We start from the raw sequence: 17,379 nt of genomic DNA, 5'->3' as shown, positions 1-17,379 counted from the left end.
AAAAATACAAAATTAGCCGGGCATGGTGGCGCATGTCTGTAGTCCCAGCTACTCGGGAGGCTGAGGCAGGAGAATCACCTGAATCCGGGAGGCAGAGGTTGCAATGAGCCAAGATCGCACCTTCGCACTCCAGCCTGGACAACAAGAGCGAAACTCCGTCTCAAAAAAAAAAAAAAAATTCGCTGGGCATAGTGGTGGATGCCTGTAATCCCAGCTACTCGGGTGGCTGAGGCAGGAGAATCACTTAAACCTGGGAGGCGCAGGTTGCAGTGAGCCGAGATCTGAGATCATGCCATTGCACTCCAGCCTGGGCGACAGAGCAAGACTCTGTCTCAGAAAAAGAAAAAACAAACAAACAAAAAACGTAACCGGGTTTGACTGGCACTGGAAAATACAGAGTGAAGTACAGATGGTACACGAAAAAATTACCATTATTGTTCTCTAAAACCAAACTTGAGTTGGACAATTACTAACCAAGATTTTTTTTCTTTTTTTTCTTTTTGTAGAGACAAGGTCTCACTATGTTGCCCCAGCTGGTCACAAACTCCTGGCCTCAAGCAATTCTGCTGCCTCAGCCTCCCAAAGTGCTAGGATTACAGGCGTGAGCCACAGTGTGACCAGCCCTAATCAAGACTGAATTAAAAATACAGAACATAAATTTTGTGTTTTCTCCTGACAAAAGATATTTAGAAGTACATATTCTAGCAACATAAAGAGCAAATGTTGACCTCTGACTGTTGAAAACAAAGATAATTTAAAGTAAAATACACTTACTTTATCTAATAGCTTGATTGCAAGATCCTCCATAAACAACTTGTGGGACATATTGGAGCCATCTAATAAACACAGGAATTTGACAGCACAAATTCTCACATAATGGTCTTCTCTCTTAGTACTAAAAAAATTAAATGATAAATTATGTTAATACATTTTGAAAACAGAAAAATAACATCAAATATTAGTTTCAAATATCATTACATGATCAAAACCTCTCAAAGTTTTCTAAAATTAAGTAGGTCCATACTTAATGACAATACTTTTTAATTTAGAATAGATAACAGAAGATAACAAATGAATATATTACAAGGAGGGTCTATACAGAAAGTATGAATGAGCACAAATTCATTCAGATTTCTGGAGAATCAATGCACACGCTGCTGAACCTAGTTCAATAATACCTTATCTGTGGACAAAACAGATCACACAGCTCATGAGCCTATCCCTGAAAGAGGACCACAGATACCTCCATTCACTCAGGGGCATGATACACATCAAACACGTCAATGGCCTGTCTCTACCACGCACTATCGGTGCACATTCTCCAACTGAGGGGCAAACTCAGGAAGCACTGTGTGCTCTCAACACCCGGCATTTTCAGTAGCCAAATGTGGAAAGATAAATTAAGTGAAATCGTCACATTCCATTATAATTGTTCACATTCCATTATAATTGTTATAATGTGAATAAATATTTTAATTTAACAACAAAGTAACTGCCTAGTAGAAATCAAAATCAAATTATTTGGCAACCACCAACTAGAAAAATTGACTTTTATTGCCACACTAAGCCAGCCAAGAAAAAATAACTAAAAACAATGAAAAAAATGTATATCTTTCATGAGAAGTGACAGATGATTTACAACATGGTTAGGACTTTCAGAATAATAAATACTTTATGATAACTAAATATTATAATCATTTGATGTCCTAAACTCTAAAATTAGAGTGAATGATACAATGCTATTTTAATCATCTCTATAAACACACATACACATTTTTGAAAGCCATGTGAAAAAATAAAACTTGAAAAAAAGCTATTTGACAAGCTCCAAAAAAATTAATTCAGTGGTTAGATAAATAGTTTTATCCCAGAAATCAAAACTTTAGGGCCTATCCCCACACTCATCAAGTTGTACACATTAACTATGTACAGCTTTTTACATGTCAATCATACTTCAATAAAGAGTTTTTAAAAAACCAAAAACTTTAGAGTCTGTTCCAAGAGTAATTCTATTTTTGTGTGTAACATACCAACTTGTTAAATGGTGAATTTTAATTTCATATTAAACTTTACTGCCAAAAAAAAGGACTGGAGAATAAAGTGTCTGGGCTGATAATCATCCCATCCCCGCAAAAGAAAGACAGGGGCTTTCAGCTCTCCATAGTCATTTCTTTGTTTACGCTGGAGTCTGCACTAAAAACTTTTAAAATTTTATCAAATTCTAGTGAATACTGAAAGATGTAAAGACAATATATTAGCAAGGGACTATAATTTCTAACATACTTTTAAAGGCTCATCCCATCTTATTAATATTTTAGATGTCACTTATTAAATTTAGCAAGTACAGAATGTTTGTCATATGATGTTAAATTTTTAATATCTCATTTATGTGAAGACAGAGAAAATCTACCATACTTACTTTTCCATAACAATATTTGCCGCACAGTCATGTCCAAGGTTTTCTATGAAGGTCTGTACATCCTGAACAAGTCTTTCCATAAAAAACATTTGACAAAGAACAACAGGTTTTAAATAGAAAAAAAATTAAATCCCCAAGGTTAAAGTTAACTAATAATTTATATTCTTTTAATTGAAAGCCTCAAAACAAAGACATAATTCTATACCCAAGTAGGCACTTAATACAAGTTATGACCAGTTGAAATAATAGCATCTTTTACCTTTGATCACGCCTAAACACAGTTCCAAATATACAAGCCTCAAGGATAAGTTCGCTATAATTTTTAGCACTTGATAAAGATCCTTGGGACACATTTGAAGCAGACACTACCCAAGACTGACAGCAGTAACTTATCAGTGTATTGAAGACTCCAGTCTTTATAGCAGACATTTCAATTATCTTGTACATAATCTGGAATAAAATACAACGGTCATTTTATCCTTGATTTAGTTTTTAAAAAATCAGTGCTGCTAAAAACTGTTACTGAGTTTCAACATAATCATGAACAGTCTAAAAACTGTTAAATTCATTACTGTTAGAATAACTTTGCAAGATGATCAATAATCAGAGAATGCTATTTCATCTCTTGATAATAAAAATAAATAAAATTTTACTGATAGTGATATTCATCCAGGACTCTTCAAGAGAAACAACTGCCAAAGCAGTAGAATCAAAGAGGAAAAACACCTCACCCCACACACATTCAGCTTCCTTTGTTTGCATTTTGCCAGTGGCCTTCCTTTGGCTGAGGCAGCAAAGACCAGCGTCTCTAACTATGTACTGTGGGGCAGAAAAGGACCAAGAAAGGCAGCACAGGGCTGCAGAGAAATAACGGAATCTGACTCTCCCTGTTCCCCTGGGGATCAGGAGGTACACTGGAACTCCACCTTGGTATGTTCCTATCTCAGTGGCTGCAAATGAAAATACCTCCAGAAACCAGCAAGACCTTTTGATAAGGGTTACAGTCAGAAAAATATTTCTCTACACACACACAAAAAAAACCTCAGCCAAAGTGCAATGACAAATGGCGCCTGACATTTGCCTTCAAGTATCCGGGTGAAATGAGACTGATTGTGGAAAGAGCATGCCAACTCCTACTCAACCCAGCAATCAATTACATTGTCACGGAAGAATGACCAGTGTTGCTAGATTACCTCATTTCCAAGAAATCCAGTTTTTCATACAGATTTCCCAACTTTTTTTTTTTTTGAGATGGAGTCTTGCTCTGTTGCCCAGGCTGGAGTGCAGTGGCGTGATGTCAGCTCACTGCAACCACCGCCTCCTGGGTTCAAGCAATTCTCCTGCCTCAGCCTCCTGAGTAGCTGGGATTACAGGCGTGCGCCACCACACCTGGCTAATTTTTGTATTTTTAGTAAAGACGGGGTTTTGCCACGTTGGCCAGGCTTGTCTCGAGCTCCTGACCTCAGGTGATCCGCCCGCCTCGGCCTCTCAAAGTGGTGGGATCACAGGCATGAGCCACCCCGCCTGGCCAGATTTCCCAACAATTAAAAGTTGCCAGGTAATCAAAATTTTAAACACTGTATGAACCAAACAAACCGTTTCTGAGGCAGATGTGGCTCCAGGCTACCGTTTTGTACCTTCTCTTCTACATCTGTCAGATTTTCTCATTCTTACTCTTGATATTTAAGAAGGTTCAAAAATATTTTTGACTGAAGTAAAGAGCCAAAAATCTAATTGTGAATACAACTCTCATGTTCCTCATGTGCTGAAGCTCACATACATGAAAAGAAAAGCAAAAAGAAAAGAAAGTTAGTTACCTCTTTTATTTTGAAATATGCCTGGCCCTTGATTTTGGCAGCAATGGTAAGAACTTTGTTATCAAAAACAAACTGAACAAAAGCTTTTAAATTAGGCCAGAATATCAGCTGAGTGTTGCTTAAAGAAGATATAATTTTCCAAGCCATGTCAAAAGACTCTATGCAGAGTGATTCAGAGGAAGTCAGAAGCTGGTAGGAAAAAAAAAAAATACATACTTATTTCAAAAACTTGATCGCCACTCCTATAGTTACTGCTCAATTCATGTTTCACTCTATCTTACCTTGGGAACCAACACTTTCAAGCAATGGAACACTGGTAAAACTTGATCAGAAGAAAGAACTGTGAGGGCTTCTAGTGCAGACTGCAAAGTCCTTATTGGCATCTGAACGGCAGGTAGAAACGGTTCCAGAATTTCACTCCCTGTGGTTGGTATAAGGGTGTGATATTTTTTCAACAGGAAAGAGAGGCACACCCATTGATCATGAATATATTGTGCAACTATTTTTCCCCATCCTTGGGAAGATGACGATTCTTCCAAAACACTGAAATAAAAAATAAAGTTACTAGGCCATACTTCCCCAATTTGCCTCCACGTCTTTTGCACGTAGCACACTATCCTTTCTAAAGGTGGGCGGGGGGCAGTGTACAGATATAAATGGTCATTATCAAACAGCCTATCTACGAAAAACTAAGGAAACCACATAAACCTTAACTTTCTAACTTCTCTGAAAGTAGGTACTTTTGCTCATCTTAAATGATTCAGTGAAAACTAGATGCAGAAAAGTCAGCAAGTCTCCAGTAACAGAGATGAATAATGTTATACCACACTTTCATCCTGAATGGAGCTTCAGCCCCAAAATTCTATAACTTTATAAGCCATGTTGGGCAATCATGAACTCACGATGACAACAACAGAAATGGATTTTTAAGCCTTAACCTTCCCTGTACCTGCTGCACTCCGAGGGGTGAGCATAACTGCTCTGCTCCTCTGCGTGGGGCTTCTGCAGCATCTGATTGAGCTGAAGAGAGGAAAGGAAGCTTTCCAGGGGCCCAGCATGGAGAGAGTCCAGCTGCAGCTCAGGCTTCTGGTCTATGGCCTCACACACCATGGCCAAGGCAGCCATGCTCACTACTCTCTGAATCTGACTTCCAACTGTTGGCTCCTGAAAAGGAAATGTGACAATGTTTTATTTAATATGCGCAAGTCTTAATCAGTAATGACCTCAGTTGCCAGTCTACGGAAAGCTCAAGCTCTCCTTTTCCCTCTTCCTGCCTGCTCCTGAATATCAGGAGAAATAAAAGGAAATCCAATACACATCATTCACTTCCTCTACTTCTCTACAGATTGGCAGTGAACAATTTTAAAGTAGCAATAAGAACTCAGCAATTTAGATTAAGACAACAATGGGATCTTTTCATCTGGTAAACAGGTACCTGGAACTAGTACATGACAGATTCGCTACGTACAGAACCCAAAGCTGTGTGTAAGTCCTTCTTGACCTTTCTCCTACTCGCATACACATCTGCATGCAGCATTCCTATGGGTGAGCCTTATTTTAACTGTCTGCTGAAACATGTTAAAAAAAAAAATAAAAGGCTCCAGGTTACAAATAATTCCTTCTATCAGCTGCACGCTACTTTTGGAGAAGTCACGTAGTCCAGCAGTTAAGAGCTGGACTCAGGAACCACAAAGTCCAGGTCTGAATCCTAGCTCTATGCTACTACCAGTATGAGTGTAGACATACTACACCTTAGTTTTCTCATCTGTAAAATGGGGACAGTAACAGAATCTACTTCACGGGGTTATTGTGAAGATTAAGCAAATGGGTTACTGCATGTAAAACACTTGGAACTCTACACATAGGAAAGGAGGGTAGCCAAGACAACCTGGTCTATACTTAAAGAGAAAATCGACAATCTCTCACCAAGCTAGGAGTGCAGGCAAGAAGTCAGACACAGAAAACAACAGCACTGAGAGATTACAGCAGTTCCCTCAAATACTGCCAACCAGTAATGTCTGTATCAGAAAGGAAATTTCTACTTATTCCATACCCCTCTCTCACTCTCCAAAAATAAATCAACCATCTCTACAGAAAAATTTTACATATCAACACTGCCAACATATGAAATAGAATTTAGTGTTACCTTTGAGCCAACTATCCTCCCTGCTAACCTTAATGTAATTCAGTGAATTACTAAAGGAAGCTGATTTTTAAGAATAAGAGTTACTGTGGCATGGTTCATGGTTTGGTTGTATATTTAGAACTCACAATGTTCTTTCATAACACTAACAGACTAATAGGTACTAGACAGGATGCTGAAATATTAATCATCGTCTTTATCATTTCCTCCTAGAATTAAATTATTAAAGCAATCGAGTATCTTCTTTGTTTTTCTTAGTAGCCTGGACTAGTTAGACTGATTGAGTTCAACTTATTAAACACTTACCACATGTTAAGTGAAAATGGCTAACTTTTATTGAGGACCGTCTATCTGCCAGGTACAGTTCTAAAGACTTAACATGAATGAGCTTTCTTTAATTCCCACATCAACTCTATAATCCCCATTTTGCAGGTGCAGTAAATGAGACACAGAGGGGTTAAATAATGTAGGTCACACAGCAAAAATAAAGCCAGAATTCAAACCCAGCAACTCTAACTCCAAAGCCTGTGCTCTTCATTACTAAGCCTTAGTGTACCATGTTTAAGAAATGCCTTGGCCAGACGTGGTGGCTCACGCCTGTAATCCCAGCACTTTGGGAGGCCGAGGTGGGTGGATCACCTAGGTCAGGAGTTCGAAACCAGCCTGGCCAATATGGTGAAACTCCATCTCTACTAAAAACACAAAAATTAGCCGGGCATGGTGGCGGGCACCTACAATCCCAGCTACTCGGGAGGCTGAGGCAGAAGAATCGCTTGAACCTGGGGGGGCGAGGTTGCAGTGAGCCAACTGCACGACTGCATTCCAGACTTGGCAAGAGAGCGAAACTCCGTCTCCAAAAAAAAAAAAAAAGCCTTGAGGCCAGGCGCGGTGGCTGACACCTACAATCCCAGAACTTCAGGAGGCTGAGGCAGGCAAATTGCTTGAAGTCAGGAGTTCGAGACCACCCTGGGCCAACATGGCAAAACCCCATCTCTACTAAAAATACAAAAATTAGCTGGGCATGGTGGCACACGCCTATAGTCCCAGCTACTCGGGAGGTTGAGATAGAATTGCTTGAACCCAGGAGGCTGAGACTGCAGTGAGCCAAGATCACGCCACTGCACTCGGTCTGGATGACAGAGCGAGACTCTGTTCGAAAATATATATATATAGGAAAAGATATATATGCATACATTACTCCAAAAACAAGAAAGATGGGAAATACACACTATGAATGAGGCATAAAGAGCAACAGGAAGATGAAAGAGAGTGAGATACTAATCGAAGAAGACCTCTAAGAGAAAAGAGATTCCAGTTGGTCCATAAAAGGGGAGACCAGATGCTGCCAAGTATATGCTGGAGGAGAGGGCACTCATTTTCCACGGAGGGACCAGACTGAATGACAGCCTCCATGAGGAAGATAGGACACATGCTTGTGATTTGTAAAACTCTAAGTAGCCTAGAGTGGCTGCAACGTCACGGCACTGTGGGAAGGAGGGGGAAAGACAGTGGACAGCTAGGCTGAAAAATGAGGTAGGAAGCCAAGCATGGAGGGCAATGATGTCAGACTATAAAATGTCCTTTACTGGACAGGTTTGGGCAAAAGACCTAGTACAGGTGAAATGTCTATATCTAAATGATTTTAAGATCGATGCCTCGTATATGTTTAATATTATATTAAGAGTATCACCTGTAATCCCAGCACTTTGGGAGGCCAAGGCGGGCGGATCACGAGGTCAGGAGTTCGAGACTAGCCTGGTTAACATGGTAAAACCCGTCTCCACTAAAAAATAGAAAAATTAGCCAGCCATGGTGGCACACACCTGTAATCCCAGTTACTCAGGAGGCTGAGGCAGGAGAATCACTTGAACCCAGGAGGTGGAGGTTTCAGTGAGCCAAGATGGTACCACTGCACCCCAGCCTGGGTGACAGAGCCAGACTCCATCTCCAAAAAACAAAAAGTATCAATCTTAACTACATCTTATCACTAGAGGGTACTACTTTAAAACTGAATTTTAGTTAACGCTTTGTATGGTATCAAAATAGTGTATAAGAACTGAATATGTATTCCCTGTATGCCTTATTCAAGATAACTACAAACCTTGAATCAAAGAGGCTTACCTGTCCACTGTCCATCTCTTGAAGATGCTGAATGGATGCATTTTTCAAAAGAGAAATAACTCTCCAAATAGGGTTACCCCTTTTCCACCCAACCTTCAAATGCAGATTTATAAGCTCAGTTAACACCATCAGGTATAAATGGCAACGATCCAGATCTGAAACCTAAGACAAGGATTAAAACACTTAAGGGTGAGAGAAGGACTGTGTGGTAGATAGAGCTCCCTCTCCCCTCTCCCCTCTCCCCTCTCCCCTCCCCTCTCCCCTCTCCCCTCTTTCCACGGTCTCCCTCTGATGCCGAGTCGAAGCTGGACGGTACTGCTGCCATCTCAGCTCACTGCAACCTCCCTGCCCGATTCTCCTGCCTCAGCCTGCCGAGTGCCTGCGATTGCAGGCGTGCGCCGCCACGCCTGACTGGTTTTCGTATTTTTTTGGTGGAGACGGGGTTTCGATGTGTCGGCTGGGCTGGTCTCCAGCTCCTAACCGCGAGTGATCCGCCAGCCTCGGCCTCCCGAGGTGCCGGGATTGCAGACGGAGTCTCGTTAACTCAGTGCTCAATGGCGCCCAGGCTGGAGTGCAGTGGCGTGATCTCGGCTCGCTACAACCACCTCCCAGCCGCCTGCCTTGGCCTCCCTAAGTGCCGAGATAGCAGCCTCTGCCTGGCAGCCACCCCGTCTGGGAAGTGAGGAGCGTCTCCGCCTGACTGCCCATCGTCTGGGATGTGAGGAGCCCCTCTGCCTGGCTGCCCAGTCTGGAAAGTGAGGAGCGTCTCTGCCCGGCCGCCATCCCATCTAGGAAGTGAGGAGCGCCTCTTCCCGGCCGCCATCACATCTGGGAAGTGAGGAGCGTCTCTGCCCGGCCGCCCATCGTCTGAGATGTGGGGAGCACCTCTGCCCTGCCGCCCCGTCCGGGATGTGAGGAGTGTCTCTGCCCGGCCGCCCTGTCTGAGAAGTGAGGAGACCCTCTGCCTGGCAACCGCCCCGTCTGAGAAGTGAGGAGCCCCTCCGGCCGGCAGCCACCCCGTCTGAGAAGTGAGGAGCGTCCTCCCTCCTCGTCTGGGAGGGAGGTGGGGGGGTCAGCCCCCCGCCCGGCCAGCCGCCCCGTCCGGGAGGTGAGGGGCACCTCTGCCCGGCCGCCCCTACCGGGAAGTGAGGAGCCCCTCTGCCCGGCCAGCCGCCTTGTCCGGGAGGGAGGTGGGGGGGTCAGCCCCCCGCCTGGCCAGCCGCCCCGTCCGGGAGGCGAGGGGTGCCTCTGCCCGGCCACCCCTACTGGGAAGTGAGGAGCCCCTCTGCCCGGCCAGCCGCCCCGTCCGGGAGGGAGGTGGGGGGGGTCAGCCCCCCTCCCGGCCAGCCGCCCCATCCGGGAGGGAGGTGGGGGGGTCAGCCCCCCGCCCGGCCAGCCGCCCCGTCCGGGAGGGAGGTGGGGGGATCAGCCCCCCGCCTGGCCAGCCGCCCCGTCCGGGAGGGAGGTGGGGGGATCAGCCCCCTGCCCGGCCAGCCGCCCTGTCCAGGAGGTGGGGGGGGCGCCTCTGCCCGGCCGCCCCTACTGGGAAGTGAGGAGCCCCTCTGCCCGGCCAGCCGCTCTGTCTGGGAGGGAGGTGGGGGGGTCAGCCCCCGGCCCGGCCAGCCGCCCCGTCCGGGAGGGAGGTGGGGGGGTTAGCCCCCCGCCTGGCCAGCCGCCCCATCCGGGAGGTGAGGGGCGCCTCTGCCCGGCCGCCCCTTCTGGGAAGTGAGGAGCCCCTCTGCCCGGCCAGCCGCCCCGTCCGGGAGGGAGGTGGGGGGGTCAGCCCCCCGCCCGGCCAGCCGCCCCGTCCGGGAGGGAGGTGGGGGGGTCAGCCCCCCGCCCGGCCAGCCGCCCCGTCCGGGAGGGAGGTGGGGGGTCAGCCCCCCGCCCGGCCAGCCGCCCCGTCCGGGAGGGAGGTGGGGGGGTCAGCCCCCCGCCCGGCCAGCCGCCCCGTCCGGGAGGGAGGTGGGGGGGTCAGCCCCCCGCCCGGCCAGCCGCCCCGTCCGGGAGGGAGGTGGGGGGGTCAGCCCCCCGCCCGGCCAGCCGCCCCGTCCGGGAGGGAGGTGGGGGGTCAGCCCCCCGCCCGGCCAGCCGCCCCGTCTGGGAGGGAGGTGGGGGGATCAGCCCCCCACCCGGCCAGCCGCCCTGTCCGGGAGGTGAGGGGTGCCTCTGCCCGGCCGCCCCTACCAGGAAGTGAGGAGCCCCTCTGCCCAGCCAGCCGCCCCCTCCGGGAGGGAGGTGGGGGGGTCAGCCCCCCGCCGGGCCAGCCGCCCCGTCGGGGAAGTGAGGGGCGCCTCTGCCCGGCCGCCCCTACTGGGAAGTGAGGAGCCCCTCTGCCCAGCCAGCCGCCCTGTCCGGGAGGGAGGTGGGGGGTCAGCCCCCCGCCCGGCCAGCCGCCCCGTCCGGGAGGGAGGTGGGGGGGGTCAGCCCCCCGCCCGGCCAGCCGCCCCGTCCGGGAGGTGAGGGGCGCTTCTGCCCGGCCGCCCCTACTGGGAAGTGAGGAGCTCCTCTGCCCGGCCACCACCCCATCTGGGAGGTGTACTCAACAGCTCATTGAGAACGGGCCATGAAGACAATGGCGGTTTTGTGGAATAGAAAGGGGGGAAAGGTGGGGAAAAGATTGAGAAATCGGATGGTTGCTGTGTCTGTGTAGAAAGAGGTAGACATGGGAGACCTTTCATTTTGTTCTGTACTAAGAAAAATTCTTCTGCCTTGGGATCCTGTTGATCTGTGACCTTACCCCCAACCCTGTGCTCTCTGAAACATGTGCTGTATCCACTCAGGGTTGAATGGATTAAGGGTGGTGCAAGATGTGCTTTGTTAAACAGATGCTTGAAGGCAGCATGTTCGTTAAGAGTCATCACCACTCCTTAATCTCAAGTACCCAGGGACACAAACACTGCGGAAGGCCGCAGGGTCCTCTGCCTAGGAAAACCAGAGAACTTTGTTCACTTGTTTATCTGCTGACCTTCCCTCCACTATTGTCCTGTGACCCTGCCAAATCCCCCTCTGCGAGAAACACCCAAGAATGATCAATAAAAAAGAAAAAACAAAAAACAAAACAAAAAAAAAACACTTAAGGGTACAAGCAAGGTCCATGATTTTCACAAAACCACAAGCCTTCAGGCAGGAGAAGTTTACTTAAAGGACCACAACAAGACACTGATGAGAAAATAAGTTCTTTTCTCCAAGCAGCCTTCCATAACCTCCCACGCAGAGCTAAGGACTTCCTTCTCTGTGCTTACACAGAGCCTGTGCATTCAGCACAATTATGGTGCATTTCACAGTTGAGTCATCTGTCTCCCTACCTATGAGGGAGACCTTAGATGGCAGAAATTACCATCTACCAATTCTTTTGTCCCTAGGGCTAGTACATCATAAATAATAATGATAATGGTAATAGCAATGACTACTTCCACTGTTTACAAAAATCACTTCTCACAAAAAAGATCACTGTCCCACTTTCATAAGACAACTAGGTTTCAGAGAGGTTAAACAACTTAAATGCAAATTTTTTGACTCATAAACCCAGAAAAAAATGGGTTCAGCTCTACCATGCGCCAGCCCTGTGACATAGGACAAGTTATTTAACTCTTTACTACTAAGCCTTATTGTGTTAAGATCTCATAATCCAGGTGGGGAGATGGATGACTCAATTGTGAAATGTGCCATAATTGTGCTGAATGCACAGTCACTGCCTAACCTTGTCCTTGTCCATAATATAGAGATAGTAATATTTATCCATCACAGGATTTCTGAAGGAATCAATGGGAGAAATTATTACTATATTAATATATCACTACTATACCAGAAGAGGCCTCCTATGGCACATAGAAAGCACACAGGAAGTAATTTAATCAGTTTTTACTGAGCAACCACTGGACACCAAGCACTTTGCCAGGTGCTGGGATACAGTGCAGACAGAAGGTAACGATTACAAGACTGAACAAAAGGGCAAGAGTGAGGGATGAAGGTGCCAGGAAGGATTCCTAAGTTTTTGGCTTAAGAAACTGGCAGGATGGTGGGACATTCACTGCGACAGTAACCTGGAGAACCTCCTGTAGGAATTATAATGAGGGAGTCAGTTTTGAACAGTGTGAGAAATTCGACTGACACCATCATAGAGCAAGCAACTATGGGCGTTAAGCTCAGAAGGGTGGTCTGAGGTAGAGACAGAGATTTGAGGGTCCCTGGCAGAACTGAAGCTGGGGATGTAGATGAGATCATCAAGTGACAGGGGAGAGAATGAGAAAAGAAGGGGTCAGGGACAAGCTTTAAAGAGCTCTGGCTTCAAAGGTTAGGGAGCAGAGAATGGACATTCAAAGAAGAAATGGAAATAATGGCCAGAAAGATGCAGGGGCTGGGGCAGGAGAAGCATGAGAGAATGACATCATAGAAGTTAAGCAGTGTTTCAAGGGGGAGGTGGTCACCAGTGTTCGCTGGAACTAAAGAATAAAGAAAAATACAGTTTGGAAAGTATCCATTAAGTTTATGAAAAAGAGTCGCTGACATCTTTAGTGAGAGTCATTTCTGTGTTGTAACAAAGATAAAAGTCAAATTAGAATTAAATTGAGTCTGCTTAAAGAGAAGGACATAGGGCGCTAGAAGGGAACATGAAATTGAGAGAGGGTTCTTTCAAAATGAGGGACCCTTGGCTGGGTGCAGTGGCTCACGCCTGTAATCCCAGCACTTTGGGAGGTCAAGGCAGGCAGATCACCTGAGGTCAGGGGTTCAAAACCAGCCTGACCAACATAGTGAAACTCCGTCTCTACTAGAAATACAAAAATACAAAAATCTACTAAAAATACAAAAATACAAAAATATTACAGGTGCGGTGGCGCACGCCTGTAATACCAGCTACTCGGGAGGCTGAGGCAGGAGATTGCTTGAACCCGGGAGGTGGAGGTTGCAGTGGGCCGACATCATGCCACTGCACCACAGCCTGGGTGACAAAGCTGCTTATTTATTTATTAAATAAATAAATAAAAGGATGCTTAAACCTGTTAAAATGCTCATGAAAAGAATTCAGGAGAAAAGTAGTAGTTGAAAACACAAGAAAGAAGACAATCAATAGTGTAAAATGCTTAAGAAAATAGAGATGGATGAAATCCCAATTTCCTTACTCTTTTGTAACAAAGGGAAGACAGGGAGGATGAATTCAGGTGTGGCTGAGCATATAGCGTAAGTCCATACATCTGGCAACTGGAAATTGAGAGCATTCCAGCCTGACAGCCACTATTTCCTCTGTGAACTAAGAGAGGCAGCGGCGTAGCAGCAGACCCAGCTAGCATCGCAAAAACCGAAGATCATATCTCTTTCCAACTCAGTGGCCTCACATTGGTAGGTTGAAATTGGCCGTGGGAATTGGTAAATACTACAGAGGCAGGCTCTTTTTTCCCTAGAGAGTCAGTCATTAAACACTGACCAGCACACTGCTGACAGGGGAAAGTGTGGGAAGAGGATTTTATTAAACTCTAAGCTACTAAACAAACGTTACTTAAGTGAGAATTCTAATTAATTTATTAAAGAATGGCTTTTTCAAAACAACTTAAAACTATCATATATGGAATTACTTTTTAAAATCTTTGCATCTAAAAGATAAAATAACATCAAGCTCTCCCTTTATTTTTAGCTTCAAAATCCAAACAAACAAAAACATGTCATATAATGGGTCATCATACAAGCATAAGGGAGGGTCATTAAACTTCTTTTGTATATGTTTGGAAATTTTCCATAAAAACAGGTAAAAATAATACTGAGGATAAAAAGTGGTATTGGAGCAAAACTTAAATTTTAAAGTTACTTAGATATTTAAATGACTTCTTGGTTAAATACATACACTGATTCTGTACCCACAAAAATTAAAAATAAATAAATGCCTTCCTAAAAATGTAGGTGTACTAGAATTCATATTAATGATTGCTTGATAAAAATTAAGGAAGATATAGATAAATATTCCCCACTCCAAAGAGATTTTCATAATAGCTTCCTTGCCTTTCTATAATAAAATCTCAAGTCTTTCAGTCGAATACTTGTATTTTTATATTTTCATACCTGTGTAAGCTGTCAAACAAATGTATTAATATTTAATTGGGTATTTAAATAAAAGTTCTTAAAGTAAGAATGCTTTCTCATTTTATTGGCAATGTAAGCATTCAAATCATTTCAACATTTGTCCCTAGAGATTTTAAACAAACAAACAAAAAATTAAGACATTCATATAAGAACTGGTATTTTCAAGGTATTCTTTAAGGGGAAAAGCTTGTTTAGATGTCCCAAAAGAACAAATTATACACAGTCTAGAGACAGAGAAGACAGCTACAGTCACAGAGCATCCTCTACACCTAAAACCTAATTGCATTTAAGAATCACTGATGGAGCTTTAACACACATGCACCCCCACTCAGGGTCCGGTCTCAAAGCTGCCACATCAGAATCTTGGGATTGGGCCCCAAAATGCATTGAATGTGTGTAGTACTTCAAATATGTTACATCATTTGAAACTCTCCAAATCCTTGGATATAAATGGGGTGAGGCTCAGAAGATCTATGTAACTTGCCCAAGGTCATAGCTAACAATACAGATGGAATTGGAACTAGGAGACCCCAAAGTCTAAGGTTTTTTTTGCTGCTTCCTAAGACCGCTTCTTGAGAAAATTAATTTTTCTTTTCAATTTAATACAGTGTCAGTAATCACTCCAATATTGGTGAAAAGAATGAAAGAAATGAAAAAGAAAGTTATTCCACTGAATACTTACACTATTTAGCTCATTCATAGTAAGTCTTCTGAGAATAAATTCAGAAATGCTCTCTGTAGTAGACATGAAAAAGTTCTGAAGAACAGTAGACACCTCATCTGTATGGGGGCAAAAAGCATGCAACTAAAATGACAGCAGTTCTTTGGTACAAAACACACCAGATATTCTAGTAAATGTACAACTGGGCTAAGCACGTGAATCACTTGCCAAAAATAAATTGCAATAATATAATAATCATTCACCCCATGGGGAAAGCTATACTTAATCTTAAGTCACTTAGGAGTTCCAGTTGTGGGTAGGATGGATCAGGGACACTCTTCCCTCCACCACTGAACACAGCTATAAAACCTAGACAGAATGCATGACGCAGCTATTTGAAAACTCTACAAGGAAAAAATAGCAGGTGGATTCAGAGAGAAGTAACACTGAACAGTGGTGAGTTTACTAATGTTTCTCCCTCTGGTCCTCCTCCCAATTGTAACCAGATGCAGAAGCAGTCAACAAGGTGGGCAGCAGAATGGGCGCCAGCTTTCTGGTCAGGGAACGAAACAGGAGAACTCCAGGAGAGCAGACAGTGAGTACTGGATTCCAGACAGGGAGGGATGCAGGAAAGTGGCCTCGGAAAGCTGTTTATGAACTCCTGGGCTCACCTCCAAGCTGCACATGCACGGATCTGATGCTAATCAGCACACCACAGACTTTCAGGACTGAATGAACAGAGTTGCCCACTGGCCAGTTCCCAGAGTGGCCAACAGATGGAATGCATGTGGCATGGGTCCAAAGAGCATGGCAAAGGAGGTGAAGACAAAACTGACAGCAGAAGCAGCACCCACAGAAGCTAAGTCAGAATGTGAGGCCTCAACCTAACCAGGTTGACTGTGTACTGGACAACAGTATCAACATTCTCCACAGGATTTAAACAAGATTCAGAGTTTCATATTATAATATTCAAAACAGCTAGGATATAATCCAAAATTACTAAACATATGAAGAACCAGGAAAACCCCAGCTGATATGGAAAAAAAAAATCTAGAGATAACACCAATAAGATGACTTGGGTGTTAGAACCGTTTGACAAAAATCATTAAAGCAGCTCTAATAAAAATGCTTTAGCAAGCAATCAATGACAATCTTGAAGGAAATGGAAACTAGAAATCCTCAGCAAAGAAACAGAAGATATATAGAAAAACCAAATAGAAATTTTATAATTGAAAAGTACAATAACTGAAATAAATTCACTGAATGGGATGAATAACAAAGGAGGTGCGAGAGGAGTCAGAACTTGAAAACAGATCAACAAAAATATGACATCTGAACAACGGAGAGAAAACTGGTTGAAAAAATAAGAAGCAGAACTAGACATCTGTGGGATAATAACAACGATCTTATTTTTTCATGCCATCACAGCCCCAGAAGGAAAAGAGAAAGACAGTGGGGCTGAAGAAGTATCTGAATAAAGACACGGCTGAAAACTTTCCAAATCTGATAAAGGGTATAAACCTACAGATTCAAGAAGTTTCAGGGAAATCTAAAAGGATACATCCAAAGAAATTTATGCCCAGACAAAGGGCAACCAAACTGCTAAAAACAAGCTTGATGAAAAAACAATCTTGAAAACAGAGAAAAATGACATTGCCAAAGAAAAACCTGACTACTATGGAGTTCTCACGAGAAACCAGAGGCAAATGGAACAGCATTTTTAAACTGATGAAAGATAAGATCTATCAAGCCAGGATTTTATATCCAGAAAAAATATCCTTCAGAAATGAAGGTGAAATAAAGATATTCTCAGATGAGGGAAACTAAGAGAACTCACTGCAACAAATGTGTTCCAAAAGAAATGCTAAAAGAAGTTTTTTTGAACAAAAAGGACATGATGCCATAGGGAAATTTGGAATATCAGGAACAAAGGAAGAGCAAAAGAGACCTGTAAACATCTAAGTAAATATAACAGGCCCTTTTCTCTTGAGTTCTTTAAAATTTGTTTGTTGGTTAAAAGCAAAAATTATAACGTTGTCTTGTAGGCTTTTCAACAAATGTAAATATAAGACAACTACCATAGACAGGGGAAAGGGGGAAGGGCCCTATCAGAAGGGAAGTTTCTATATTCACTTCAAGTGGT

The 17,379-nt window shown here is 44.2% G+C and overlaps 1 protein-coding gene across 6 annotated transcripts in view; it reads right to left on the bottom strand.

Annotated features, from left to right (window-relative positions):
- The window catches only part of TARBP1 (TAR (HIV-1) RNA binding protein 1), a 91,405-nt gene that overhangs the window by 34,671 nt on the left and 39,355 nt on the right, over positions 1 to 17,379 (bottom strand). For 5 of the 6 annotated variants that reach the window (XR_008537591.2, XR_677832.5, XR_010149726.1 and 2 more), the window contains exons 13-20: positions 15,258 to 15,355; positions 8,501 to 8,662; positions 5,186 to 5,400; positions 4,518 to 4,779; positions 4,237 to 4,425; positions 2,679 to 2,869; positions 2,420 to 2,491; positions 775 to 895 (exon numbers count right to left, since the gene is read on the bottom strand). Coding sequence is in view for 3 of the 6 variants with exons in the window: in XM_514281.8 (XP_514281.5) it covers positions 775 to 895; positions 2,420 to 2,491; positions 2,679 to 2,869; positions 4,237 to 4,425; positions 4,518 to 4,779; positions 5,186 to 5,400; positions 8,501 to 8,662; positions 15,258 to 15,355 (1,310 nt within the window). In the remaining 3 variants the exon portion in view is untranslated. The remainder of the gene's footprint in view (positions 1 to 774; positions 896 to 2,419; positions 2,492 to 2,678; positions 2,870 to 4,236; positions 4,426 to 4,517; positions 4,780 to 5,185; positions 5,401 to 8,500; positions 8,663 to 15,257; positions 15,356 to 17,379) is intronic. The other variant, XM_016941147.4, reaches the window with a different exon arrangement.

This window comes from Pan troglodytes, chromosome 1 (genome assembly GCF_028858775.2).
Source record: "Pan troglodytes isolate AG18354 chromosome 1, NHGRI_mPanTro3-v2.0_pri, whole genome shotgun sequence".
Lineage (NCBI taxonomy): Eukaryota > Metazoa > Chordata > Mammalia > Primates > Hominidae > Pan > Pan troglodytes.
Note: the sequence above shows the minus strand (reverse complement) of the source record. Positions and strands in the feature narration are given on the sequence as shown.